This window comes from Ictidomys tridecemlineatus, chromosome 4 (assembly GCF_052094955.1).
Source record: "Ictidomys tridecemlineatus isolate mIctTri1 chromosome 4, mIctTri1.hap1, whole genome shotgun sequence".
Classification (NCBI taxonomy): Eukaryota; Metazoa; Chordata; class Mammalia; order Rodentia; family Sciuridae; genus Ictidomys; species Ictidomys tridecemlineatus.
This window is the reverse complement of record NC_135480.1, coordinates 106,180,429-106,204,380: the sequence shown is the minus strand read 5'-3', so window position 1 is coordinate 106,204,380 and position 23,952 is coordinate 106,180,429. Positions and strand designations below refer to the sequence as shown.

At 43.3% G+C, this 23,952-nt stretch overlaps 1 protein-coding gene across 23 annotated transcripts in view; it reads right to left on the bottom strand.

Moving 5' to 3' along the window:
• The window catches only part of Gramd1b (GRAM domain containing 1B), a 273,207-nt gene that overhangs the window by 175,642 nt on the left and 73,613 nt on the right, over nucleotides 1–23,952 (bottom strand). The window contains exon 2 of one of the 23 annotated variants that reach the window (XM_040285437.2): nucleotides 7,771–10,002. The exons of the other annotated variants lie outside the window; for them this stretch is intronic. Coding sequence (XP_040141371.1) covers nucleotides 9,897–10,002 — 106 coding nt within the window. The 3' untranslated portion in view covers nucleotides 7,771–9,896. Of the gene's footprint in view, nucleotides 1–7,770; nucleotides 10,003–23,952 lie in introns of those variants that run through there. 23 annotated transcript variants of the gene reach the window in all.

Genomic DNA, 23,952 nt, shown 5'->3' with positions numbered 1-23,952 from the left:
GACCTAATGATAAATCCAAACCCGAGCAGTTACCACCAGTGCCCAAACCCCACAGAGGACCTACAGATGACATCAGGGAAAACCTCCGTGAGTGCAAACACGGGCTGCTCTTTTCAATTCATTCAAGCTACTGCATCCTAATGTATTTAACACTGATAATAAACCTTCACATTTAAACAGTCCACCAAGTGCCTCTTTCTGTGTTAAAAAGTCTCTGAAGTGTTCCTATAATGTCTCTATCAAGTGCTTCCATGCGCATGTGGAGATCTCATCTTTTTGACCTCATGAGGTAGATAAGAAATATATACTCTGATCCCCATTTTAAAGATGAAAATGGGAAATCGAGGGGACACAAGACAGGTCTAAGATCAAACTGTTAGCTAAGGAATGAGGATTTCAGTCCAAGTTTTCTGCCCCTGAATTCTTTGTTCCTTCACCTGGCGCACACTATAATACCAGATCCTTGCCTTCACCTGGAGCTGAAGAAAGGGGTCGGCAACAGGAACAACCTCACTCATGAGACTTGAGGGGATGTGAACTTGGGTTGGGGGTGGGGGGCAGGGAGGAGTCTGGATGTTTATTCTGCTGACAGCATCTGTTGCCTCTGGTGTGCAAGGGGCAGCCCTCAGCCAGAAAGCAGGAACATCTGGGAAGTGCACAGCAGCAAAAACTTAGACAAGAAGTGACAAGATCTGCCCCAACCAGTTTGAGAATTTTCCAAGTGATAGCAGCTGCCGCTGAGGTCAGAAGGCCACAAGTGAAACCAGAAAATAAACAAGTTTTACCCATTTCTGGGAAAAAAAAAAAGAAAAGAAAAAAGGAGACAAAGAAGAAAGAAACCTACACCTAAGAGCAGAACTGTTGCAACCGCCAGCTGGTAAACAAAACGTAGGCAAGCAAATAAGACAGAGTGCTGGCCAAGAGGTAGAGGAGGACTTTCTCAAGCTGAAGCCAGTTCTGGAGAAGCTTCTCAGAGGAAGAGAAGGCTGCCCAGCAGCTCAGGGGAGTCTCTGGGGACCAGAGAAACAGGTATAGGAAATAGTCCTAGTGGCAGTGCCACCTTGATTCTACTGCTAACAAAACTCAGAGAAGATTGATCTAGGAGCCAGCCTGGAGTAGATCAGGGCAGCTGATTCCTCAGAAACGACTCCTGAACCCCTGCAAGAACCTTCTAGAGAAGCCAAGACAAAAAACACATGTTTGGGCATGGTGGTCCACACCTGTGATCCCAGCAGCTCAGGAGGCTGAGGCAGGAGAATTTCGAGTTCAAAGCCAGCCTCAGCAAAAGCGAGGTGTTAACAACTCAGGGAGACCCTGTCTCTAAAAAAAAAAAATACAAAATAGGGCTGGGATGTGGCTCAGTGGTTGAGTGCCCCTGAGTTCAACCTCCAGTACACCCCCCAAAAAGAACATTCTAGAGAAGCCAAGACAAAGGATCACTGAAATTCATTCACATCTAATTAAAAACCAAACTCCACTAAAAACACACCTGTAATCCCAGTTACTCTGTAGGCTGAAGCAAGAGGATTACAAGTTCGATGCCAGCCTCAGCAACTTGGTGAGAAAATAAAAAAAGGGCTGGAAATGCAACTCAGTGGTAGACCACTTGCCTGCCATGGGTGAGTTCTGGGTTCAATCCCCAGCAGTAGAAGAAGAAGGAGGAGGAGGAGGAGGAGAAAGAATATATATGATTTCAAGATTGTTTTTAAGGTTGTGGCTTCCAAAATAGTCATTAATTTAGTTACTACCTGGTTTGTGTTCCTCCAGTTAACAGAAGTTAAATTTATCAAAAAGCTAAAAATATGTGGATTATGAAAGGTCGCAAAGTAAAAAAGATAGAGAAAGCCTTGGGCTCCACCATTAGCGGGCCAAGGATAGAGGCAGGAACCAACAAGACACACTGAAGCACCTGGAAAGGACAAATTCTTGGGACCTAAAGGACAAGTGAGGTGGGGGGACAGGAGATGGACACCCTATCACAGACAAATTGCTCCAGTGACCATGGAGCTCAGGGACAAATGGACTGCAAGCTGTGCTGTTTTCCAGAAAGAATCCTTTCAGCTTTCAGATTCCCCTTCCCTGCCCTACCCTACTCCCCATCCAACTTCATTTGCACTCAGCCCCAGGAAAAACCGGTTTATGAGGAAACTATTATCTTGTTGTTGTTTTTTTTTTCTTTTTCCAATTGGAAGAAATAAAAACAGTCCTAACCAAGAACCCTGGTCATCCACTAACTCACCAGGGCCCCTCAGGGCATGAGAAGAAATAACAGCACTGAGGGGACCTGGCGTCAGAATGTCTAGGCTCAACAGCTGATCAGTTTCCAGAGCACCATTTTCCACACAGGAGTAAACACCATATCTTCCCAGCCAAGCACTTTGATGACTTTCCGATAAGTTACTTATACAAAGCATGATTATTTTTCATTAGCATAAAGGCAGCAGGTACCCGATAATTCAGAATATTGAACAAAAGAAAAGTTGAATAATCTGCAGATTCTTTATTTGGGGTTTGAAAATTTTAATGAAACACACACATGCACACAATCACATTCCTGCCCTATATCCAATTAACCCTCTTCAAGTTCAGTTCTGGGACCCATCCAGATGGACAAAGCCATAAAAAGGATTTTGATGATTTACAAAGTAGATAATCTATCCATTCAAAAGCATTCAAGTAACATTTTTGGAATGGTGGCCTCCACACAGGAAAGATGAGAAGCAAGGTTTGGATAGCTCAGAAGCTAAGCTGGAAGGCGGAAGACATAAAGTGGCCTGCCCTCTGGAATCTCAGGGCTAAGGCTAATAGGACTTGAAGTACAAAGTTACTTATGCATAACCCAAAGTTCTTGTCCTACAGAAAGGAGAAGGCAGCACGCATGGAAGACCTGCTGTGTCTATTTTTCTATTTTTCACATACTTTCTCACTTAAAAGTCAATATCTAGGGAAAATAATATTCTTCTCTTTTTTATTCAAATTATATTCTTTTCTCCTCAGTTTCTTTATATCAAGAATGCTGTAACCAGCTGGGCACAGTGGTGAACGCCTGTAATCCCAGCAGCTCAGGGGGCTTGGGGCAGGAGGATCCGGAGTTTAAAGCCAGCTTCAGCAATTTGGCAAAGCCCTAAGCAACTCAGCAAGATACTATCTCCAAATAAAATACAAAAAGGGCTGCAACTCAGGAGACTGAGGCAGGAGAAATACAAGTTCAAGGCCAGCCAGGGCAACTTAGGAAAACCCTATCTTGAAATGAAAAATTTAAAAAGCTGAAATGTAGCTCAGTGGTAGAGTGCCTCTATGTTCACTATCTAATGAATAAAGTTGGTGCCCACGCAAGAGAAAGAACACCTGGAGCTACATGGGAAGCAGACAAGAATTCACAGAGGAGAATGCATTGGAACTGACATTTAAAAGATGAGTAAAATTTTACCAGACAAACCAAATTCCAAACAGAGAGATGGGTACTTGCCAAGACCCAGAAGGTTGAAGGACAGTGCATGCTGTCCTTAGTGCTGGAGATGAGGGCTGGAGATGAGGGCTGGAGTGGAAACGGCAAGAGATGAACACAGACAAGTTAAGCAAAGTTCACATCATGAAAGGCCTTGAGTCCCAGAAATGGGATGAGATTTCATCTGGAGGGTGATGAGGCATTGAAGGATTCTGGGCAGGGGAGTGATCTGTTTATCGAAGAAATCAGAAGCATGAGAGGCAGGTTTCTATGGAAGCCCTCTCAGTATAGCATAGCAAAGTGGATGAAGACTTAAGCAAGTGAAATGAGCAAGGACAGGACCAGTGGGAGAGACTGAGGAGGTGCCTAACTGCAGATGATGGGAAACGATGAGGAACAAATGTAGGCTGTCCAGGTTCCTTTGCCTGCAAGCTCCGAGGCGCAGCTCTATTTTCTTTACCCTCCCCATCAACACAGTGAAAAGTAAACATTAGACAAGCAACAAATACCTAAGACTAGTTAATTACTACCATCTTCAAGAATTCACAGTAAGGTAAAAATCTACAGTCAATGCTAAGTAAGCCTTGTACCTTGGAATCAGAGCAGGAGGGTGAGGCTGGCAGTGTAACTCAGTGACAGAGCCTTGCCTAGAAGGCACAAGGCCCTAGGATAGACCCCAGCAGGCCCTGCCCCGCCCCTGAGCCCCCCACTGCCAAAAAAAAAAAAGTAGGAAGGCTGCTAAAATGGGTTAGGGAAAGATTTCAAGGAACTGCAACAGGTTCTATGTAGCACTCAAATACACTCATCTTGGAGTCACGCATCAAGTAACAAAAGTAACACTCATCTATTGAAAATAAAAAATTTGGGGAAATAGAGCACAACCACAGGGGAGCAATCACAGCAGGACTGGGCTCTGACTCTGAGCCCAGCACTGGCTGTGTCACCGACTATAGAATACAGAAACTGCACTGCCATCTGAGCCTCAGTTTGCCCACCTGTAAAACAAAGAACATGCTAGGTGCTCATACGGGCCCTACCCAGCCTCAAAAGCGCAATAAAGCTAAGCCTAGAAATCTCCCAGGAAATCCATTTCAAAGTCAAGTAGGAGACACAGAGCGAAGCAGAGAAGAGAGACCAGCTCTCCCAAGATGTGTAAGTGAACCGGGGCCAGACGATGGGAAATGAGAACGGCAGCAGGAGAACAAATGTGGTTTAAGACCCAGAAAGGCACCAAACAGGCACAGAGACAAAGACACGTGGTTTCCTGGCCTACTTCCTGCACATTCTCTTTGATTCCTGTTCCTTCTACTGTTAGTCTCTTTCCAGCCTGTCATTGTATAACAGTCTACAATTCCACTAATAAAATCATAAATCAATACTTACCAGCAGGAAGGGGCCTAAAAGACCTTGTCTAATTCTTTCCCTTTCAGAACCCCAAACCAAAGGCTGAATAATTAAGTTAGCAAAGAATAAAACTCAAGTCTGCCATCTCTCAGAGCTCTTCCCAGGACACCCTGCTGCCCTTGGGGTACAAGAATGTAAACTCCAGGAGGGCAGAGAAGGTATCAGACTTTTCTTCTTAGTCTTTGGATGCTACTGCTCATCACCAGGCTAATTACTATCTCCTATGTACCAGGCTCTTTGCAAACCACTGAGAAGGCAGGAATAAGCAGAATGGGCCAGACCCCTCTCTTAAGGGTCTCAAATTCTTGTGGGTTAGTAGTAATGTTGCAGAGATGGGAGACAGATCATCAACAAAGAGACATACATACAAAAGAAGATGATCATCTCAAAACTAAAAAGTACTATGAAGACAGTAAAACTGGGGAGGGAGATGAGAGGAAATCTCAAAAATAAATAAATAAATAAATAAATAAATATGTTAAGATCACACAGAAAAGAGACAGAACCTGAACTTGAATCCATTCACGTCTCTCTGTGGCTTTGCCAGCCACCCTTTATTGAGTGACAGGAGCAGCAGTTTGCATAACAAATACAGAAGGAATGACTGACAGACTGTGAATGCATATCATCAGAAGGTTCTCAGTGTATTTTTAATTTGGACGGGAATTCAGAGGCAGATTCTAGTGAAATCTGTTCTGGTTTTAGCTCATCCTAATGAACCTCTAGCTAGGCATGATGGGAACATACAGCTTAACCAAAAATTTTCCTTTTGTTCTACACCTCTATATACTGGGAGAAAAAAGGATTCAGATGTTTGCTTTCCTACTTTCCTAAACGTTAAATGAGACTACTACACATCTTACACATGGTATATTTATCTTTGGTATTGACAGGAGTAAAATATATAATAAGTTAAAGCATCTCTGAAACAATAAGAATTCCACATACTTTTTCTCATAAATATAGTCTCACAAGAGACAGAACGAGCATTTCAGGGGGCATACAAAATCCATCCTAATCTCACAAACGCATGTTCTCTAGCTCTTAGTCTTTAAACCTTACCATGGCTCTTTTTAGAATGTCTTATTTTTCTGAAAGTTCTCGTTTCTCACCTTCTCCCTGATGCCAAGTGCACCTTCTCTCCTAATTACATCTCATATCAAAGACTGTCACTCATCTCAAACTCTGAAGACAATGCTGCCCTCCGTTCATTGATGTCCTCTGCAAAGCCTGTGGCTGTACTGATTCAACTGACACCAAAAGATTCATGAAGCCACATTACAGGAAACCCAGCACCAGGCAAGACATGCAGGACATCCCCATGGCCCGTTACCTGTCCACCCCACCCTCTTACCCATAAGAAGGGGGATCAGGTTCCAGAGGTGCACCAGGAATCAATCTAGGTAGCCTCAGCTGACAGCACTCACAGCTGTGACCACTCCCTGACCACTGTCTTCTCAGGTCAGCCAGCCCCTAATGACTCAGCAAAGGTGCTGGGCAATGATAATCAGCCGCAAACCCCAGGGCTTGTCCCTCTGATCAGATAAGCCTGGCCTTGAAGAGCACCAACATGAAAATACCTCCTTCCCTTAAGTTTAAAGGGAGGGGAAGAAAAGGGAGACTACTCAGAAAGTGGGTGCCCATCTTGTACCAGGCACCTTGAGAGGTGCCTTACCTTTGCTATTCCATTTTCAGACCAATCCACAAGGGAGGTGTTTCATGATTGCCTACTTATGGGGAAAACTGATGATGCAAAGTAGCCTGAGGGAAGAAAACTTGTCCCAGGCAGGAATTTTACTCCATGGAAACAGGCTGGAAATCGCTACCAGAATGAAAATCAAAGGCAGCTGCTGGGAAGTCATTGACACCAGCCTGGTTGGAGGTGGGGGAAAGTGAGGAGCAGGGTGGGCATGGGTTTGTCAAGAGTAGAAACACACATTCCTTTTCTCAGCTGTCCTCCCCCACCCTCAAGCTCACAATCAGAAATGACCTGTAAATCTCAGATGCTCCCTTGTATAGCCACAGTGTGTTTGCCATGTGCTCACCTCATCTAAGGCTCACCTAAACTAAGGTCCATAAATTGTCCTGAGGTGAAGGTATGTGGACCCCAACTGCTGACAAGTATCAAGACATGTATCATGTTCAACGTGCAAATTAAAACTCCTTCCTGGTAAGAGTCTGATTCACTATCCCAGGACCAAAAAAAACACTTACCCTGCCTTAGGGGATATCCGGGTTTAAGATATCACATCTTGGGGCTCAGTGATAAAGAACTTGCCTGGCATGTGCAAAGCCCTGTGTTTGATCCCCATTACTGCAAAAAGAAAGATACATATATTTTTTCTTTTTCTTTTTAAAGATTTGTGTGCTCGTATTTTCCTATACTTCACCACTTAATCTGGATGAGTGGGGTTTGGAGTTGTTTGCATAGTGTCAACTATTTTCTTTTCTTTTTTAAAATATTTTTAGTTGTACGTAGACACAGTACCTTTATTTTGATTATTTATTTTTATGTGGTGCTGAGGATTGAACCCAGTGCCTCACACATGCTAAGCAAGCTCTCTGCCACTGAGCTACAACCACAGCCTCAACTATTCCTTACTAACCCTCTGAGTATACACGTAATTAAGACTAAAACCATAAAAGTAATCATTTGCAGGCTGGAGTTACTCAGCTAGTAGAGTGCTTACCTAGCACATGCGAGGCACTGGGTTCGATCCTCAGCACCACTTAAAAATAAAATAAACGTATTGTGTTCATCTACTATAAATTATTCTTTTTAAAAAAGTAATCATTTGCAAACCTGTCCTCCCAAAGAAGTCTTAAGCTAGTAGTCCACTGGGGGAAGCTGCTCTAGAACTTTAGATTCTTTGTTGCTGCAAGGGATAAGATCAGAAAAACATACAGACAACCTCAAATATCTAAATTTTGAATCCTTTACTTCAACAGTGCTTGTAAGACACACACGCACACACACACAAAAAAAATTTTTTTTCACAGTGCTGGGAATTGAACCCAGGGCTTCATGAATGCTAGGTAGTAAGCACAAAGACTGAGATTTATTTTTCTGTAGAGAATGTCTCAATCAACAAAGCACTGGCCACCTTCACCTATTTTGTGATATAAATGAACTAGGTCCTCCTGTGAGAGTAAATTGCTTCTGCTTTCCTAAGACAAAGTGTCCAACTCCATTTACTAAGGAAGGTCTTCTAGAGAGGGGGTTCATCACAACTAATTTACCAGGATGACCCACAAGACAATTACTGCTATCCTCAGAGACATTTGTCACATTTTAAACCTTAGCATTTATTTGTAATAATGGGCATCAAATGCCTAATGAATGCTGAATAAAAATCTGCTGTTGAACAAAGGAAGAGATTAGCAATAAACCAGACTAACTCCTTTAAGAACAGAGGCCATCCGAAACTCAATGGCCAGCACACAGCAGCCAAGCAACACGTACTGGTGATATTTGGACTCTCCTCTCTCTGGCAGCATGAATGTTTAATGTGTCCCTCCAACTGAGAAGGGGAACAGGGGGAGGTAAAATCTAGTCAAAGCTTTTCACAGGAGCTGCAGCTTTAAAAGAGTGAAGGCATGCTGAAATAGCTGGTTTTAAAGTTTGGCCTTTATGTTCCATGTCCTGTGGATTTTAATTGGCCACATTGTCAGGACTTAGGTCTAAGCCTCCAGTATAATGTCAGATAGGTACATGAACTGAACAATATGGACAGAGGGCTGAATTGAAAGTACATGTCACCGCCTCCTTTTGAGTCTGGTTTCTGTCATTACTTAGTTGTATGGATGTGGATATGCTTTGGAGTTTCAATTCCTTAAGGACCAGGTGGGCACTCTCATTACATCTGCCCCACAGGATGCAGGAACAAATGACGCAATGAATTGTCATGCCCCAAGTTTATCATTGGAGGGCCTGGTGTGTGCCAGGCACCAGGGTAAGTCCTGGGGCAAATATCAAGAACAATTATATTCTGATCATGCATTTCCTGAGCCCAGGGCCTGGTTAATTGCTTTAAGAAGAATAAATGCTACCCAAATTAAGAGATTACGATAAATGGCTATTGCCCACATTGTTTTCATTTGTGTCCATGTGGGTGCCATTCTTTACCATTCCTGAGGGAAGCAGCCCACAGCAGGTGTCAGTGTCTCTTCTTTCTCTTCTGCCTTCCCCCTTGGAGTCAGTTCAAGCTCCCGTTCTATGGTGGCTCAATAAATTTCCATCCACTGCCTGCCTTCAAGGCTGGTGTTACATTGGGTGATAAAGGGCCAGGCAGCCCTTTGACTCTTGGCTCCCACGAGGGCCAACTGTCTCCCACAAACACCAGCAGAACAACTGCTTTGGCATCTGACAGCTGCAGAGACGGACCCAGTTTAATTTCATCATCTCCCAAGGTCTTGGGCTATGTCAGAGCAACAAATGTGTCTGCATTCCAAAATGCCCACACCAAATCAAATTAAGTCCCTCTCTTCGTGAAGGGTCAGTCAGCTTCCCACAGTCAGCCACCAGCTCCTCCCTGTGACATTGAACCCAGGGCTTCATGCATGCTAGGAGTAAGCACGAAGACTGAGATTTATTTTTCTGAGATCTAAATTTCCAGTTTCTTCAAAACGGTGGAAGAAGACTCTATCTCTTACAAGTCCTTATTTCTGGTTTTTTAAAAACTTTTTTTAAAAAAAGTATTTTATTTTTCAATTGTAGTTGAATACAATACCTTTATTTTATTTATTTTTATGTGGTACTGAGGATTGAAACCAGGGTCTCACACATGCTAGGCGAGCGTCTACTGCTGAGTCACATCCCAAGTCCCATAATTCCTAATTTCTAAATATTAGGAAACAAATCAACTTCTTTTCAGTGATGTGCCCAAATAATTTGAATTTAAATAAACTGGAACTAATGTTGCATTATGATTTTTGCCCACTGTCTCTCCACCATTACTAGGATGTAAAATCTACTAGGGCAGAATCTATTTTGTCTACTAGTATTTCCAGTGTCAAGAACAATAACCTGGCACTTTGTATGTATTCAGTAAACAGTTGTTGGATCAATTAGGGGGGCAGGAAGTTGGAAAGAAGGATGCATCTGCTCCAAAATGCTTCTTCCCTGCAGAAGGAACAACTGTTGCCTCGACCTGGAAGGAGAAGATGAGAAAAAGTGTTGTTGCCAAGGCAACCACAGCTCCAAAAATAAATACCCTTCAAAGCCACAATGAGCCTGTGTGTGTGTGTGGGGGGGGGTGTACCTAACTGATATTTGCACACTATGTCAGGGCCCTGGGTCAACTGCCAGACACAATATCACTCCCAGCGTGCTCTTACTTGCCAGAGCCTCTTTGTAGGTAAGGTCAAGCACTCTCACCTGCCTACTTCAAATCTGGCTCCTCTGAATAACAACCACCCTTAGAAGAATAGCAGTCTCAGGTCTCTGGGCACTTACAGTCTAATGGGGGACACAAACAGGACAAAGAAATAAAATACAGAAAGAAACAAGCCAGGTTTTAAACAGACAAAAAATCCAATACATAATTATCTAGATTTACATGTGTGGCATATGGGGGGTAATTATTCAGCTTCAAAAGTCTTGCTTTGCAAAATGATTTATATTAGAATTCCATGAAAATCAAATTTCCTTATATGCTTTCATCACTCAATTCTTTATTCATTCCCTAAATACATGTTTACTGAGCTCCCCACCATGTTTCATGCAAAATGCTTAGCAGGCGCCAAAATGAAATAAACTCTGACTTCACAGTTTAGGATCGGGTAAAAGATACAGTGTGAGCATGCTATCCCATCTTGGCTCAGGAAGCTGCAGGAATATATAGGTGATACCTGAGTCAAGAAATACTACCTGGAGGAAAGGCTAATGAACTATGCCAAAGGAGAAGAAGGCCTTAGAGTGGCATTGTGGATCAGGGTTGTAAGAGGAGCTGAGTCTTAAGAAGCAATGTCTATGAAGACCTGGAAACATGGGAGTATCTCTTCAATGAACTTAGAGGTCTGGCTAGAGTGGCAATACATGAGGTAGGAAGAAGAACAGAGATGGACACACAGCCCACTCTAGCTGCAGAGTGCAGAACTAAAGAGGAGGAGATGTAAGGGTGTCAAGGAGACCAGTTAGGAAGATGCTTTTAAACTATACATGAGAGATGGCAACAGAGAAGGGGTGAGAAGGTAGACCGAAGAACATTCCTTCTGAGGGGGAAGCCTCCTCATATCAAAAAGTACAGAGTAGGAGGAACTGGATTGGAGGAAAAGATGATAAGCTCTACAGAAAACAAACAAAACTCTGATGAAAATTCCAATGGAAATGTGCATTAGCGAGGTAGAAATGAGCCTAAGACCCAGCAAAGAAAGAGATGAGGTAGGAGATGCAAATGGAAGAGTCATGCTACACTTTGAATGTTTCCTCCAATACACATGTTAAAATCTAGGTAGGATTAATGTCAAAACAAAAGGGCACCATGGGCCCCTTTGCCGTTTTGCCATTCTGCCTTCTGCCATGTGAGGACAAAGTATTCCTTCCTCTGAAGGATAGGGCAGAAAGACCTTTGTTAGATGCCAGTGTCTTGACCTTGGAACCAGAACTTTAAGAAAGTAAATTTCTATCCTTTATAAATTACTCAGTCCCAGGCACTCTGTTATAGCAGCAAAGGATGGAGAAAGTCAGTCAACATAAAACAGAATCATTAAAGCCAAAGGCTTGGATGAACCTGACCAAAGATAGTATGTAGGTTTAGGAAGAGAAAAAGAAATGAAGCGAAAAGAAAAGGAGGAGAAATAAGAAGTCAGGACTTTGAGCAGGCCATCACTGAAGGAAAAGACAGGTAAGAGTGGTCTCCAAATTATAAATCTAGACTTACACATCATTTTCCAGTAACTATCAATATAGATCAGAAGAGGGATCAGTTGGGCGCAGTGGCACACACCTGTAATCCCAGCAGCTCAGAAAGCGGAGGCAGGAGGATCACAAGTTCAAAGACAGCCTCAGCAATTTAGTGAGGCACTAAGCAACTATCACTAAATAAAATACAAAATAGGGCTGGGGATGTGGCTCACTGGTCAAGTGTCAAGCCCTATTTTGTATTTTATTTAGATACAGGGTCTCATGCAGTTGCTTATTACCTCACTGTAGCTGAGGCTGGCTTTGAACTTGCCATCCTCCTGCCTCAGTGTCCAGAGCTGAGATTACTTGCGCCCCTGTACCCGGCTTCCTTTTATTAACAAATGAAAAAATCAACATAATTCTTCAGGCACATATACTAACTTTTGCCTTACAAGAAGAAATGAAAATGTCTACTCTTTATTTTATAATTTTGTTGAAGCCCATGGAGATTGAGTTTACCTTCCTGGGGCCACAGAGGAAGAAAATTAACAGAACTGAAGTCTCTATCCCCTGCTCCCTCAACTGGTCTCTAAGACTAGTGTCGGGACAGTTGTCCTAGGAAAACCATCCCCTTGTTCCCAAAGAAAAGGCTACGAGGTCTGCAGGAGCATCATGGCTCACTGATTAAAGATATGACTCTGGACGGTGCAAAGAGAGGCTCCATGAGAAATAAATTGGACAGTACAGGTGAGAGATCTATATTTTGGACCCACCTTTGTCACCAACCAGCTTGGTGGCCTTAGGCTTCTTGGTTTCCTCAAGGTTGAAATGATCTCACAAATACCATCCACCACAGAATGGATTCTCTGAGAGAGATGAAGAATCAGGGGCTTCCAGGTGGGAGCTGAATATACATGAACTAAGGTGGTATGGTGTCAAATCATGGCCTCTGACCCTGCTCTCCTCTCCTGCCCAGCAGAGCCTTCCCTGAGACCTATTTTGTTTTCATGTTTTAGTGTAAATCCCACGTTTTATGGTTTGGATCTGGAATGTCCTCTGAAGGCTCATATATTGAAGGCTTGGTCCTCAGTGCAGCAATGACCAGAGATGGGGCTTTGGGGAAGGGATTGGATCATGAGGGCTCCGACCTCATCAGTGGATCAGTCCACTGACAGATCCTTATTCTGATGGCACAGAGGGAAGAAGTGGGTCACTGAGGATATGCCCTGGAAGGGTATACCTTGTCCCTGGTCCCCTCCTTGTTCTTTCTCTGCTTCTCAGTTACCATGAGGTAAGCAGCTTTGCTCTGCCACGCCCTTCTGCCTTGGTGTTCCGCCTCACCTCCGGCCCAAAAGAATGGAGCCCATTGACCACAGGCTAACGTCTCTGAAACCATGAGCCAAAATAAATCTCGACTCCTCTAAGTTGGTTTTCTCAGGTATTTTATCAGCTAACACACATGATTTAGTCTGAATACCTTATTCTACTAAAACTATCTTCCACACTTAGTTGTGAGCTCCTCAATGGAGGGACCATGTATCCATCTCTGTATCCCAAGCACCAAGCCTGGAGCCATTGCCCAGCAAATATGTAATAAATATTTAAATTTTAAAATACACAAAATTTTAAAATGTGAATAAATAAGTATTTGTCTAACAGTGGGCATTATCTCTCCTGAGTTATCTACACTGTCAGCCAAATCTCTCTGACGGTGAAATTCAGGATTACACACTGACAATCAATAGAGACATTCTGGGAAACAATCCAGAGAAGGCACTTCAAAGAGAGATGAGTCTTCAGTGTTTCTAAGAACTTTCTAAATGGGCAGGCCACATCCTCCATTCACCTCTAATACTATACTGTCTTCTAGCATACATGGCTGATAGTGGCTGAAAATTCTGCCAAGAGGTGGACAGGTGTGTAAGTAAATGTTAGTATAAAGTCAGGCCTTTCCTCAAAATCTGGAAGCAACAGCCCAGATTACTAATAATGAGTCTTGGAAAAAATATTATCTTCCATCTAAATTGTATCACAGGGAACTTCAATTAGATCTTTCTCAAAAGAACAACTTGAAATCATAGAAAGGGGCAACCCACAGAGGCAATACAATCTTCTTTCCTGGGTCGATTGCTTTAAATGAGGTTTTTTAGTCAAGAAGAAACAGTTCACCGTTGACGCAGGTGGAGAAAGCACTTGTTATCCCCCAAGCTGAGGGCAAACTATTTCCTGGAGAAGCTCCACCCTGTTCAAAATAACCTTTATTGCTGCTATTACATCCAACCCTGAGAATCAACAAAAGGTCAGAAAGAGCTTTGGAGTGCAGTGACCCAGCCAGAATAAAAATGCTGCTAGATCAAGGCACACTGCTCTGAGGGTCAGCCTGGCATGACATGCTTGGAGGTCAGAGACCATCGGGAAAAGGCTGAGCACAAACATCTGCCAGAGCTCTTCCCCCTCCCCTGCCTGGAGAAACATTCTCAGCCTGATAGCTTCTCCAGAAACAGTGCTCCAGAAATGTCCTCCTGTGCTACAACATTTAATATTATTGGTCTTTGTTTCTGCTTCCTGTCGCATGGAATCTCCAGAGTGATAGTGAAAAGTGTGTCTTTTGACATTCATAATAAGCCCCTTTGATAAAACCTGAGTTTATGCTAATGCAGTGACTTGGGATGGAGCCCACAGATATCTCAGAAAGGGACCAGTCACAGAAAGACCAAGTGATTGGAGATTAGTGGGTTAGGTTTCTAAATCTCCAAGAAAAGGGAAGTGGTGGGTGGGGGATGGCTGGAGATCAAGCTCTATAAAAACTCGTGAGTTACACAATTTGCAACTCTTGGGCAGCAGGGTTACTGAACTTGTGGAAGTGCTGGGAGGGCAGTGTGCCCAGAAAGAGCACTGAAGGTCATCAACCTCCTCCCCACCCCCTACCTCACCCCATGTACCTCTTCATTTGGCTATTCATTTGCATGCTTTCATAATAAACAGATAAAATATTTCCCTGACTTCTGTGAGCCATCCTAACAAATTCACTGAATCCAAGAAGGGGATCAGGACCCCCAGTTGATAGCTGTTGGATCAGAAATATGGGTGGCCTGACGCGGAGTTGGCATCTGAAGTGAGAGTGAATAAGATGAAAAAGAGGAAAAAGAAAGGGAGGAATCCCAGGGCTTTGGAACTCTTTAGATGGTTACTAAGAAGCAGGAAGAATTAAACAAACATTGATGGGTTTGAAGCAAAGGTCTGATATAATACTATCAAAGGTTGGGAGGACCAAAGGGTGCTCCTGTTGGTCCCCCAACATTACAGGTTTCCAGATGTGTTTGCTCCAGTTTGGAATAATTTTAAACATCAGAAGACAAAGACTGCAATGGGAAATCTAAACTAAAATTGCCCTAGATAATAAACAGATAAATCAAGATGAAATAAAGGATAGGGTCCCTTAGCTGAACCCCTTGGAGACCCCAAGCCTTTTGCACAAGAAAGGGTAAAATGGTAGTAGAAGTTGCGGTGGGAGAGCTCTCGAGACTCCGTGATACAGAAGCCTCATGTGCTATGACATCAAGACCCATGAATCAATCCCTGATATGGGCTGCATCGGGAGCAGAAGAGCATAAATGTGTGAGGGTTGATGAGAGTACTAAAGTTGGAATGTTTAAACAAGCTTTATATAAAGTTGTATCTCTTTTACCTGAATGTTTTATAGGAATGGATATTACATCTGGTTGGAAATACTTCCCCTATAGAGTAATGTAAAGCTAAAACCTGTTAATAAAATCCTACTAGGGAAAAATTAGGGTTGATAGGATTAAGGTAAACTTTGTGGGAGAATTGACATTCTTGAACAGCTTTTATGTGAAATAGTTGCATCTTTTTCATCTGATTATAAGTAAGTACCTGTATATGACTGGGAAATGTTTCCCCTACCTAGCATTATAAGACAGAGGCATGCAAGTCTGTCCTCTGAGTCATATTCATTGGAACCAGTAAGATTGCCCAAGTCCACACAGTGTAAAGTAGATGCGGGATTGCTGGTGTGGACAAATTCTCCCTTGATAGCCCTGTGTGGAGCCTAGACTGGAGCTTATGGCAAAAGCCTGGGAGCACCTCCCAACAATAACAATTGGGGATTTGGACTAAAGAATTTGGATGGTTTATACAGGATCATGCTACTTAGGGAACACAAGGAGGAGATATTCAGGAACAGGAGCTTTTACCCTTCGAATTGACTCCAGAACTGTGTGAAAAATGGCTAGATTCTATCATCACTTGGACTGTGCTCTATAAATCACTTTGAACCAACCAACAAAGACCTGTTGGGTTGGGGGGGGCGGGGGAGGGCAGCTCCAAGGAGAAGAAACAACATTCTGTTTGGAAGGATGCCACTCTGATTGCAGAAAGTAGATCCACTCTGTGTTGAATTGTATGCTGTTTTCTTAGCAGTGATAGAAAAAGTGAAGCATGGTAAAATCCTCATGTTTGAGTTTTTATTCACTCATGGGCAGTGTCCAATGGCCTGGCCCATGGTCAAGCAGAAAATGTCACAATGGAAACCTGGGTTTAGTAAAGAGATGCCAATGTCGGGGAGGGCCCCAGGAAATCACTATGAGAAGGTACAGGGCACATTAGAGTATCACACTGTAACGCCCATCAGGTTCGTTCAGAAGGTGATTGGTATAAACAACAGATGACCTTATGTACTGACGTAAGACGGTCACCTGGGTCCATAAAATGAGGAAACATGGAAGTACTGCAACAATGCAGAGATCAGAGATGCATCTTATATCATCTGAGCCACATAATGCCAATAAGAACTGTTTGATCTGCCAATGAGAGCAGTAGAGATTGCAGATGGCTCTGCAGCAGATTCCCCAAAAGGGAGGTCCTACCCGCAGCTGGCAAGTCAAACTGAAGCTGGTAGCCTCAGGAACCTGGACAGGAACAGAAACTGACTCTGACTCTGGACTGCATCCCTGACGGAAGATGTAAATGCCCGGAGTACTACAAAAGAATGGAAACAGAGTATACCACACAAATTTGGATGGCCAACTGTCATTTCTTCAAAAGAAGGGATATACTTCAGAGTCCATAATATCCAATAATGAGTAGAGATGTCGCAAAGAATAGAAGTTTATCTGGCTTATGATTCTGGAGACTGGAAGCCCAAAAACATGGCACTGGCATCTGCTCAGCATCTATTAAGGGTCTTTTTGCCACATCGTAACACGACAGAGGGCATCACATGACAAGATGAAGCAAGCTTGCTATCTTGGATTTCACTTCTTAAGAAGTTATCACTATCTTTATGCTAATGTCATCATGCAGCCCAGCCTTACAGCTTCACCTAATCCTCATTACCTCCTAAAGCCCCACCATATACCGTAAATATATGAATTTGGATATTAAATTTCCAATGAATGAATTTTGGGGAAAGATATTCAAACCTCAGCAGATGACTATATTTTTTTACTTTGGGGATTTGGTGCTGGGGATCAAAGTCAGGGCCTCATGCATGCTAAGTAAATACTTTACCATATACTAGCCTGCTTTTTTTTTTTTTTTTCCTACTTGATACAGTGATCAACTGACCAAGGCTGCAATGCCAAGTGCTAGAAACCTGGTTAATTTCTGAGCACGAAACTACAACTGTATTTTTAAATTTTTACGTCAGAATTCTTTAAGATCTCATGGGGCAGATTGTGCCCTCACCTCATCTGGCACGTTTGGAGTTGCACTGCCTAGTGGTCAAGATAGCCCATGAGTCACCCTAACCTACATTAATGGGAGTGGACTATGGGGACAGCACTTACCAGACTAGCATGCTGCCAGTAACCTGGACCAAGAGTGGCTGAACCTGATGCTCCTCCCAGAGGTGAGAAAGTCTGGGCATTAATGTGGAAGGAGGCATAGTAGCTGAGAGTAGAAGAATAAATAAATGTCTTACTGATGAAGGAGATCCAATACTACATTAACGCCTCAGAACAAGAGATGAGCCTGTTAGACCAGGCAACTGAAAAGATGAAGCTTTATATTGCTCAGACCACTCCTGCTTTTGGACCTGACAAGTGAGATGGAAAACTACAAGCCTGAGTGTCCTCACGCTGGGAGATATTTCCATTTGATACATTGATAGGCTGGACTAATTATTAATGACTTGAATGGGACTAGTAATAAGCCAGTATTTTTGAACTGTTACAATCCTTTAATTATAAGGGATTTATGGTCAAAGATCAAGAGGTGGCCTGTGGTATATATGAAATACATGTAGCCTTTATCCCTAGCTCCTATCACAGAGCTCCTAAAACCCTTGGAATCTCCTGAGTGATAAGAGTTTTGTTTTGGTTTGGTTTTTGGGTTTTCGGTTTTTGTTTTGTTTTTTTCAGTACTAGGTATTGAACCCAGAAGCCCTTTTACCATTGCACCATACCCCCAGTTCTTCTTCTTCTTCTTCATTTTTTTTTAAAGAGAGAGTGAGAGAGAGAGAGAATTTTTTTTAATATTTATTTTTTAGTTCTCGGTGGACACAACATCTTTGTTGGTATGTGGTGCTGAGGATCGAACCCCGGCCGCACGCATGCCAGGCAAGCACGCTACTGCTTGAGCCACATCCCCAGCCCTCTTCTTCATTTTTATTTTCTGAGTCATAATCTGGCTAAATTGCCCAAGCTGGCCAGGAACTTGTGATACTCCTGACTTGGCCTCCCGAGATTCTGGGATTGCAGGAATACACACTACACCCAGCAAGATAGGAGTATCTCTTATTCATAACTAGCCTTTGGATAGACTGAGATTATACTAATGGGTGACTTAGGATAAGGATTCTGAATAACTCCAGGATAGGGCCACTCACCAGAGATAGGTTTTTAGCCCAACCCAATGACCCACCAAAAAAGGGGAAATGGTGACAGGTAGATGTTGTGGGGGACTATAGATGAAACTGCAAAACTCTTGGGCAACAAACTTTGCTGAGCTTCTATATTGCTAAACTCATGGGGGATGCCAGAAGGGTGGTATGCCCAGAAGGAGCAGAGATTCCTGCCGCACCACACACCTTGCCATATGGGCTTCCCCATCTGGCTGTGTATCTGTGTCTTTGATAATAAACTGGTAAATGTAAGTGTTTCCCTGAGTTCTGTGAGCTATCTTAGCAAATTTGTCAAATTCAAAGAGGGGATCAGGTCCAAGTTTACAGCCATTTGGTCAGAAGTTCGGGCAACCTGGGCCTTGAAACTGGCATCTAAATGAGGGCGGTCATGTGGGGCTGAGCTGTCACCTGTGGGATTATGCTATCTCTAGGTAGATGGAATCAGAATTCAATTGAATTTAAGACACCCAGTTGGTGTTCACTGAAGAATGGCTTGGTATATAAGAAAATAAAGAATAAAGTAAAGATTTAAAAAAAAAAAAAAAACTTGTTCTTCCTTTGGAGTTACTTAACCTCAACCTTTGGACCAGTGTTCTCCCTTACCTTCTATGGGAACAAGTTACAGAAGAACAAAAAGAAAAATCCCTCAATTAAAAAGAAAATCTGAGCCAGGCGCGGTGGCGAACCCCTGTAATCCCAGCCACTCTGGAGGCTGGACAGGAGGATCAGGAGTTCAAAGCCAGCCTCAGCAATGGCGAAGTGCTAAGCAACTTAGTCCCTGTCTCTAAATAAAACCCAAAATAAGGCTGGGGATGTGGCTCAGTGGCCAAGTGCTCCCTGAGTTCAATCCCACTACCAAAAGAAAAGAAAAAAAAATCTGAATGAGAAAAAAATACTAAAAGAGGGGGCTGGGGTTATGGCTCAGTGGTGGAGCACTCACCTAGCACAGGTAAGACACTAGGTTCGATCCTCAGCACCACATAAAGATAAATAAATAAAGGTATTGTGTCCATCTACAACTAAAAAAACATTAAAAATAAAAACACTAGAAGACCATACACCAAACATGCCATTAACATGTTAAAATTACAACCTATTTTCCTCTTTCCAATTACCCAAAAAATTCACAACTAGCTATTTTATTAGACACATATTTGTTTACTTCTTAGTATAAAAAATGATTTATTCAAGACAATAAACTAGAAGATCCTAACATCGTCTCAAAAATATATCACAAAACTAACCATCCATTGTCTTCCTGTGTTTTCCTATTTGTTGGGGCAAATATTGCAAGAATTCCTGCTGTAGTCAGTTTTTCATTACTGTAACTAAATACCTGAGGGCTGGAGTTGTGGCTCAGCAGTACAGCGCTGAGCACATGCCAGACTCTGGGTTCGATCCTCAGCACCACATAAAGATAAATAAGTAAAATAAAGATATTGTGTCCAACTACAACTAAATATCTGAGGCCCGCTACCTTTGTTTAAAAGAGTTTTATTTAACTCACAGCTCTAGAGGTTAAAGGGCTTGCATCAAGTGATAGCCTTTTTGCTAAAAGAATCCCAACATGGCACAGAGTATTACATGGCAAGAGACAGGGAGCAGGCAGGTATGTCTATTTGGTTTTTGTCCCTCTTCTTATAAAGCCATCAGGATTCAGTTGAGGGGGACTCCACCTAATGACCTTACCTAACAGTGATCACCTCCCAAAGGACCCACCTCTAAATATCACAGTTGCATGAATACCCCTGAAGACCTCACTCCGGCCTGAGTTCCAGGGACAAATCATACATCGCAGTTACCAGCCCCAAACTGGGTCCCCAGGCAAATTCTTTTTCCATGGTTGCAAAAGAGGGGAAAAACCAAGTGGGCTGTTATTTGCTTTTCTAGTTTGCTCCTCAGCCCTGTTATTTCCTGGTTACATTTACCAACCAAGGCTGCAAACCTCTGTGGTCAGATTGGAGGCAGAAGCCTCAGGCTGGGAACAGGCTTCACCACAGCAAAGTGCTGACGTGCAGAGACCTTAAAAAAGGACCTTCCAGAGAGATGTGATGACGGGTCAAGCTGAAATTGGCCAACACCTTAGGTCACAGGCCTGAGTCCAGCCAGTGCCTAGTCACCTCATTTCTGCCACCATGATGTGACTGGTCACCTCATTTCTGCCACCATGATGTGACTGGTCACCTCATTTCTTTATCTCATCAGAGTTGAGTGACCACAGCCTCAGCCCTGTCACAGAATCTGCAAAAAATGAAGAAGAAAAGGCTTCACACTCTCTAATCAAAAAGGTCTATTGAGGCTTCAAAGGAACTACCCCTGGTCCTCTTTACCCCTCTCCTCTTCCTCCACTAGCCTCAGCTAAGGCACAGAGGTATTTTTCTAAGGATGATTTTGAACTAATAAGGCCAAGATTCCAGAAACATACAACAGAAGAGAGTATCTGAAATCAGGACTATCTCTTGGATGTGTCATGTGGCTGCCTTTGGTGGCACAGGGGTGGCGGTCCATTGTGTAGCTCTCAGCATCTCCATCTGTGTCCTTCCTTCCACTTTAAACTCCATGTTCAATTTTCTGTTCTGTGTCCCTCAGAAATGTTTTATCATATCTTCTGAGAGAAAGAAGTTTCCTCTAGCTCCAAAATCATGAGTAGAGAGTTTCTAGGCACCCCCCCCCCAGACAATTAAAAGCTATTCCTCCTATACACTGGGTACCATAGCCCTTGGAAAGTCACACACTGATTTGAACTACACAGAAAACAATCACAAGAGCAAAGGCCCCAGGAAAAGCCCCAGCCTTCCTAAAGCTCTGTACTCACAGCACCCAGCAACCAGGCCAGCTTGGGCTCTACATCTAGACACCTGATCCAAGGTCAGACAACTCTCCCACTGGGGTCAGGAAGAAAATTCCCCACTGGCAGCTTAGCCATTCAGATGCCTTAATGAAAAATGAGCACAGTAGAAGCCATTATCAGTGACCAGCAGAGCAACTGGAGGCTACACAGCACCTGGGAGAAACCAATCAAGAAGAGCAGAATTCTCACCTGTTAATCTGCCCCATGTTTATCCTTATGTCTTGCCTCATGCGTAATCAACACATTCAAGTGCATAACCACATGGAAACTCTTGAAATACCAACTCCCACAGAGGAACCTGGCCAGTGTTGAATCAGCCCCCAGGACTTCATCTCTACCATCTCAGTTTCCACAAATTATTTTAATCTAGAAACCATATCTACAGCCAATGGCAGGCTGTTTCTCCCAGGGCAGTCCACCTGCACCCTGGGCATTGCCAAACACTGCTGTGCTCTCACAACCCCCCATGCATGTCTCCTCAGTGGCCTTCTCTGCCTTCCGCCAGAACCAACTTCTCCATATGCACACATGCTCAAGCATGCAGGGACCTGCGGCTGCCAGGCCTTGGGAGATGGAACTGTGAAGAACTCAGGCTTTGGAATCAAAAGAACATGGTCCAAAACCCAGCAACACTTCTGTTTGTCCAGGAGCAAGTTAATCTCTGAACTTCAGGTTTCCCAGCTGTAAAACGTACCTCAGGGGTTTGTTGGGAGGATTAAGTGTAATCATGTACTTAAGGCGCTTAGCAGAAAACTTGGTATGAAGTAGGACTTGGTCCCTGCCCTCAAGGAATTCTGGGTCAGTAGAAGTGTTTGCTAGTTAACCCTATCCAGCACTGACTTCTTAGTAAGCTAAACAATAACAGGTCTCCTTTGCATCTGTTTGTTGCTTTGTGTTCAGAAGGACAGGAGCTTTCTCTCTCCCACACTCCCTGTGCTCCCTACATAGGGCAGGGCCAGAGTGGGGAGCTATACAAATAATGACCCTCTGATGGGTAGAGCATTTGAATGTACAAAATCACCTGCTCCCCTGGAAACTGCGCTGAAACCTGAAGCAATTCTTTCTCTGAGGATCGGGAAAAGAAGACAGAGAATCAAGATAAACATGCCAATGATGTAAATTCATTACCTGCAAACCACACATCAATTAGGCTGGAGCCAGGCAGATAACCTAGTCTACCAGGCTGGGCAGAATCAGCAAGAGGCACTACCAATGTAGAGCCAAACAGAAACCCTGAGGTTCCAGGTTGAAAACATTCTCTAGCTACCAGGCTGCTGAACTATGAGCAATCAGGACAGGAAAGAAAGAGCCAGCAGTTGGCTGTTGCCCAATTCACTTGTCCCTTGTCCACTTTCCCTTAGCTCCTCAGAGAGGGATGAAAAGATGCCATTCTGGAAGGTGTAGCTACTCCTGATTCCTGCCAGGATCCAGCAGGGGCTGGAGGGGCTCTGATACTCAGTGTAATTTTTTGTTTTTGTTTTTGTTTTTGTTTTTTTGGTACTGATGATTGAACCCAGGGGCACTTTCCCACTGAGCTACATCCACAGTTCTTTGTATTTTCTATTTTGAGGCAGGATTTCGCTTATTAGCTGAGAACCTCACTAATTTGTTGAGCCTGGCCTTAAACTTGGGATCCTCCTGCCTCAGCCTCCCAAGTCACTGGGATTACAGGTGTGCAAGATTGACCCAGTTTAGATACATTTTTTTTCCCCCATATTGGGGATTGAACTCAGGGGCACTCAACCACTGAGCCACATCTCCAGCTCTATTTTGATTTTATTTAGAGGCAGGGTTTCACTGAGTTGCCCACTCTGGGGGCAAGCTTTTAGAATTAGTACCTATAACAAAGAATCAAACAAATGATGACCCCCAGATCTTCCCCAGTCTCTAGAATCACAGATGTTAGCCACCACATAAGACTCAGTGTGATGGTTCTTTGTTTGTTTGTTTTAGTTTCTGTTTTATTTTGATTTGGTACTGGGCATTGAACCCAGGGGTGCTTAACCACCTAGCCACATCCCCAGCTCTTTTTAACATTTTGAGACAGGGTCTCGATAAATAGCTTAGGGCCTCACTAAATTGCAGAGGCTGGCTTTGAACTCACAATCCCCTTGCCTCAGCCTCCGGAGCCACTGGGATTACAGGCATGCACCACCTTGCCTGGCCTCAGTGTGGGTTTTTAACAATCACCACAACTATCTTTGGCCAAGAGATTTAAATCTTTTCTTCTTCTCGTCCTCCTTCTCCTTCTCCTCTTCTTCCTTCTGCTTCTCCTTCTCCTTCTTCTCCTCCTCTTCTTTTTTTTTTTTTTAAATTTTTAGTTGTAGATGGACACAATACCTTTATTTTGTTTATTTATTTTTTTATATGTTGCTGAGGATCGAACCCAGTACCTCACACATGTTAGGCAAGCGCTCTACCACTGAGCCACAACCTCAGTCCCTCCTCCTCTTCTTACATTGTTGCTTTTATTGATTTGCTTGCTTATTTGTTACAGATAATAATTTTACAAGGTTGCCCCCATCAAGTTCGGACTACATAAT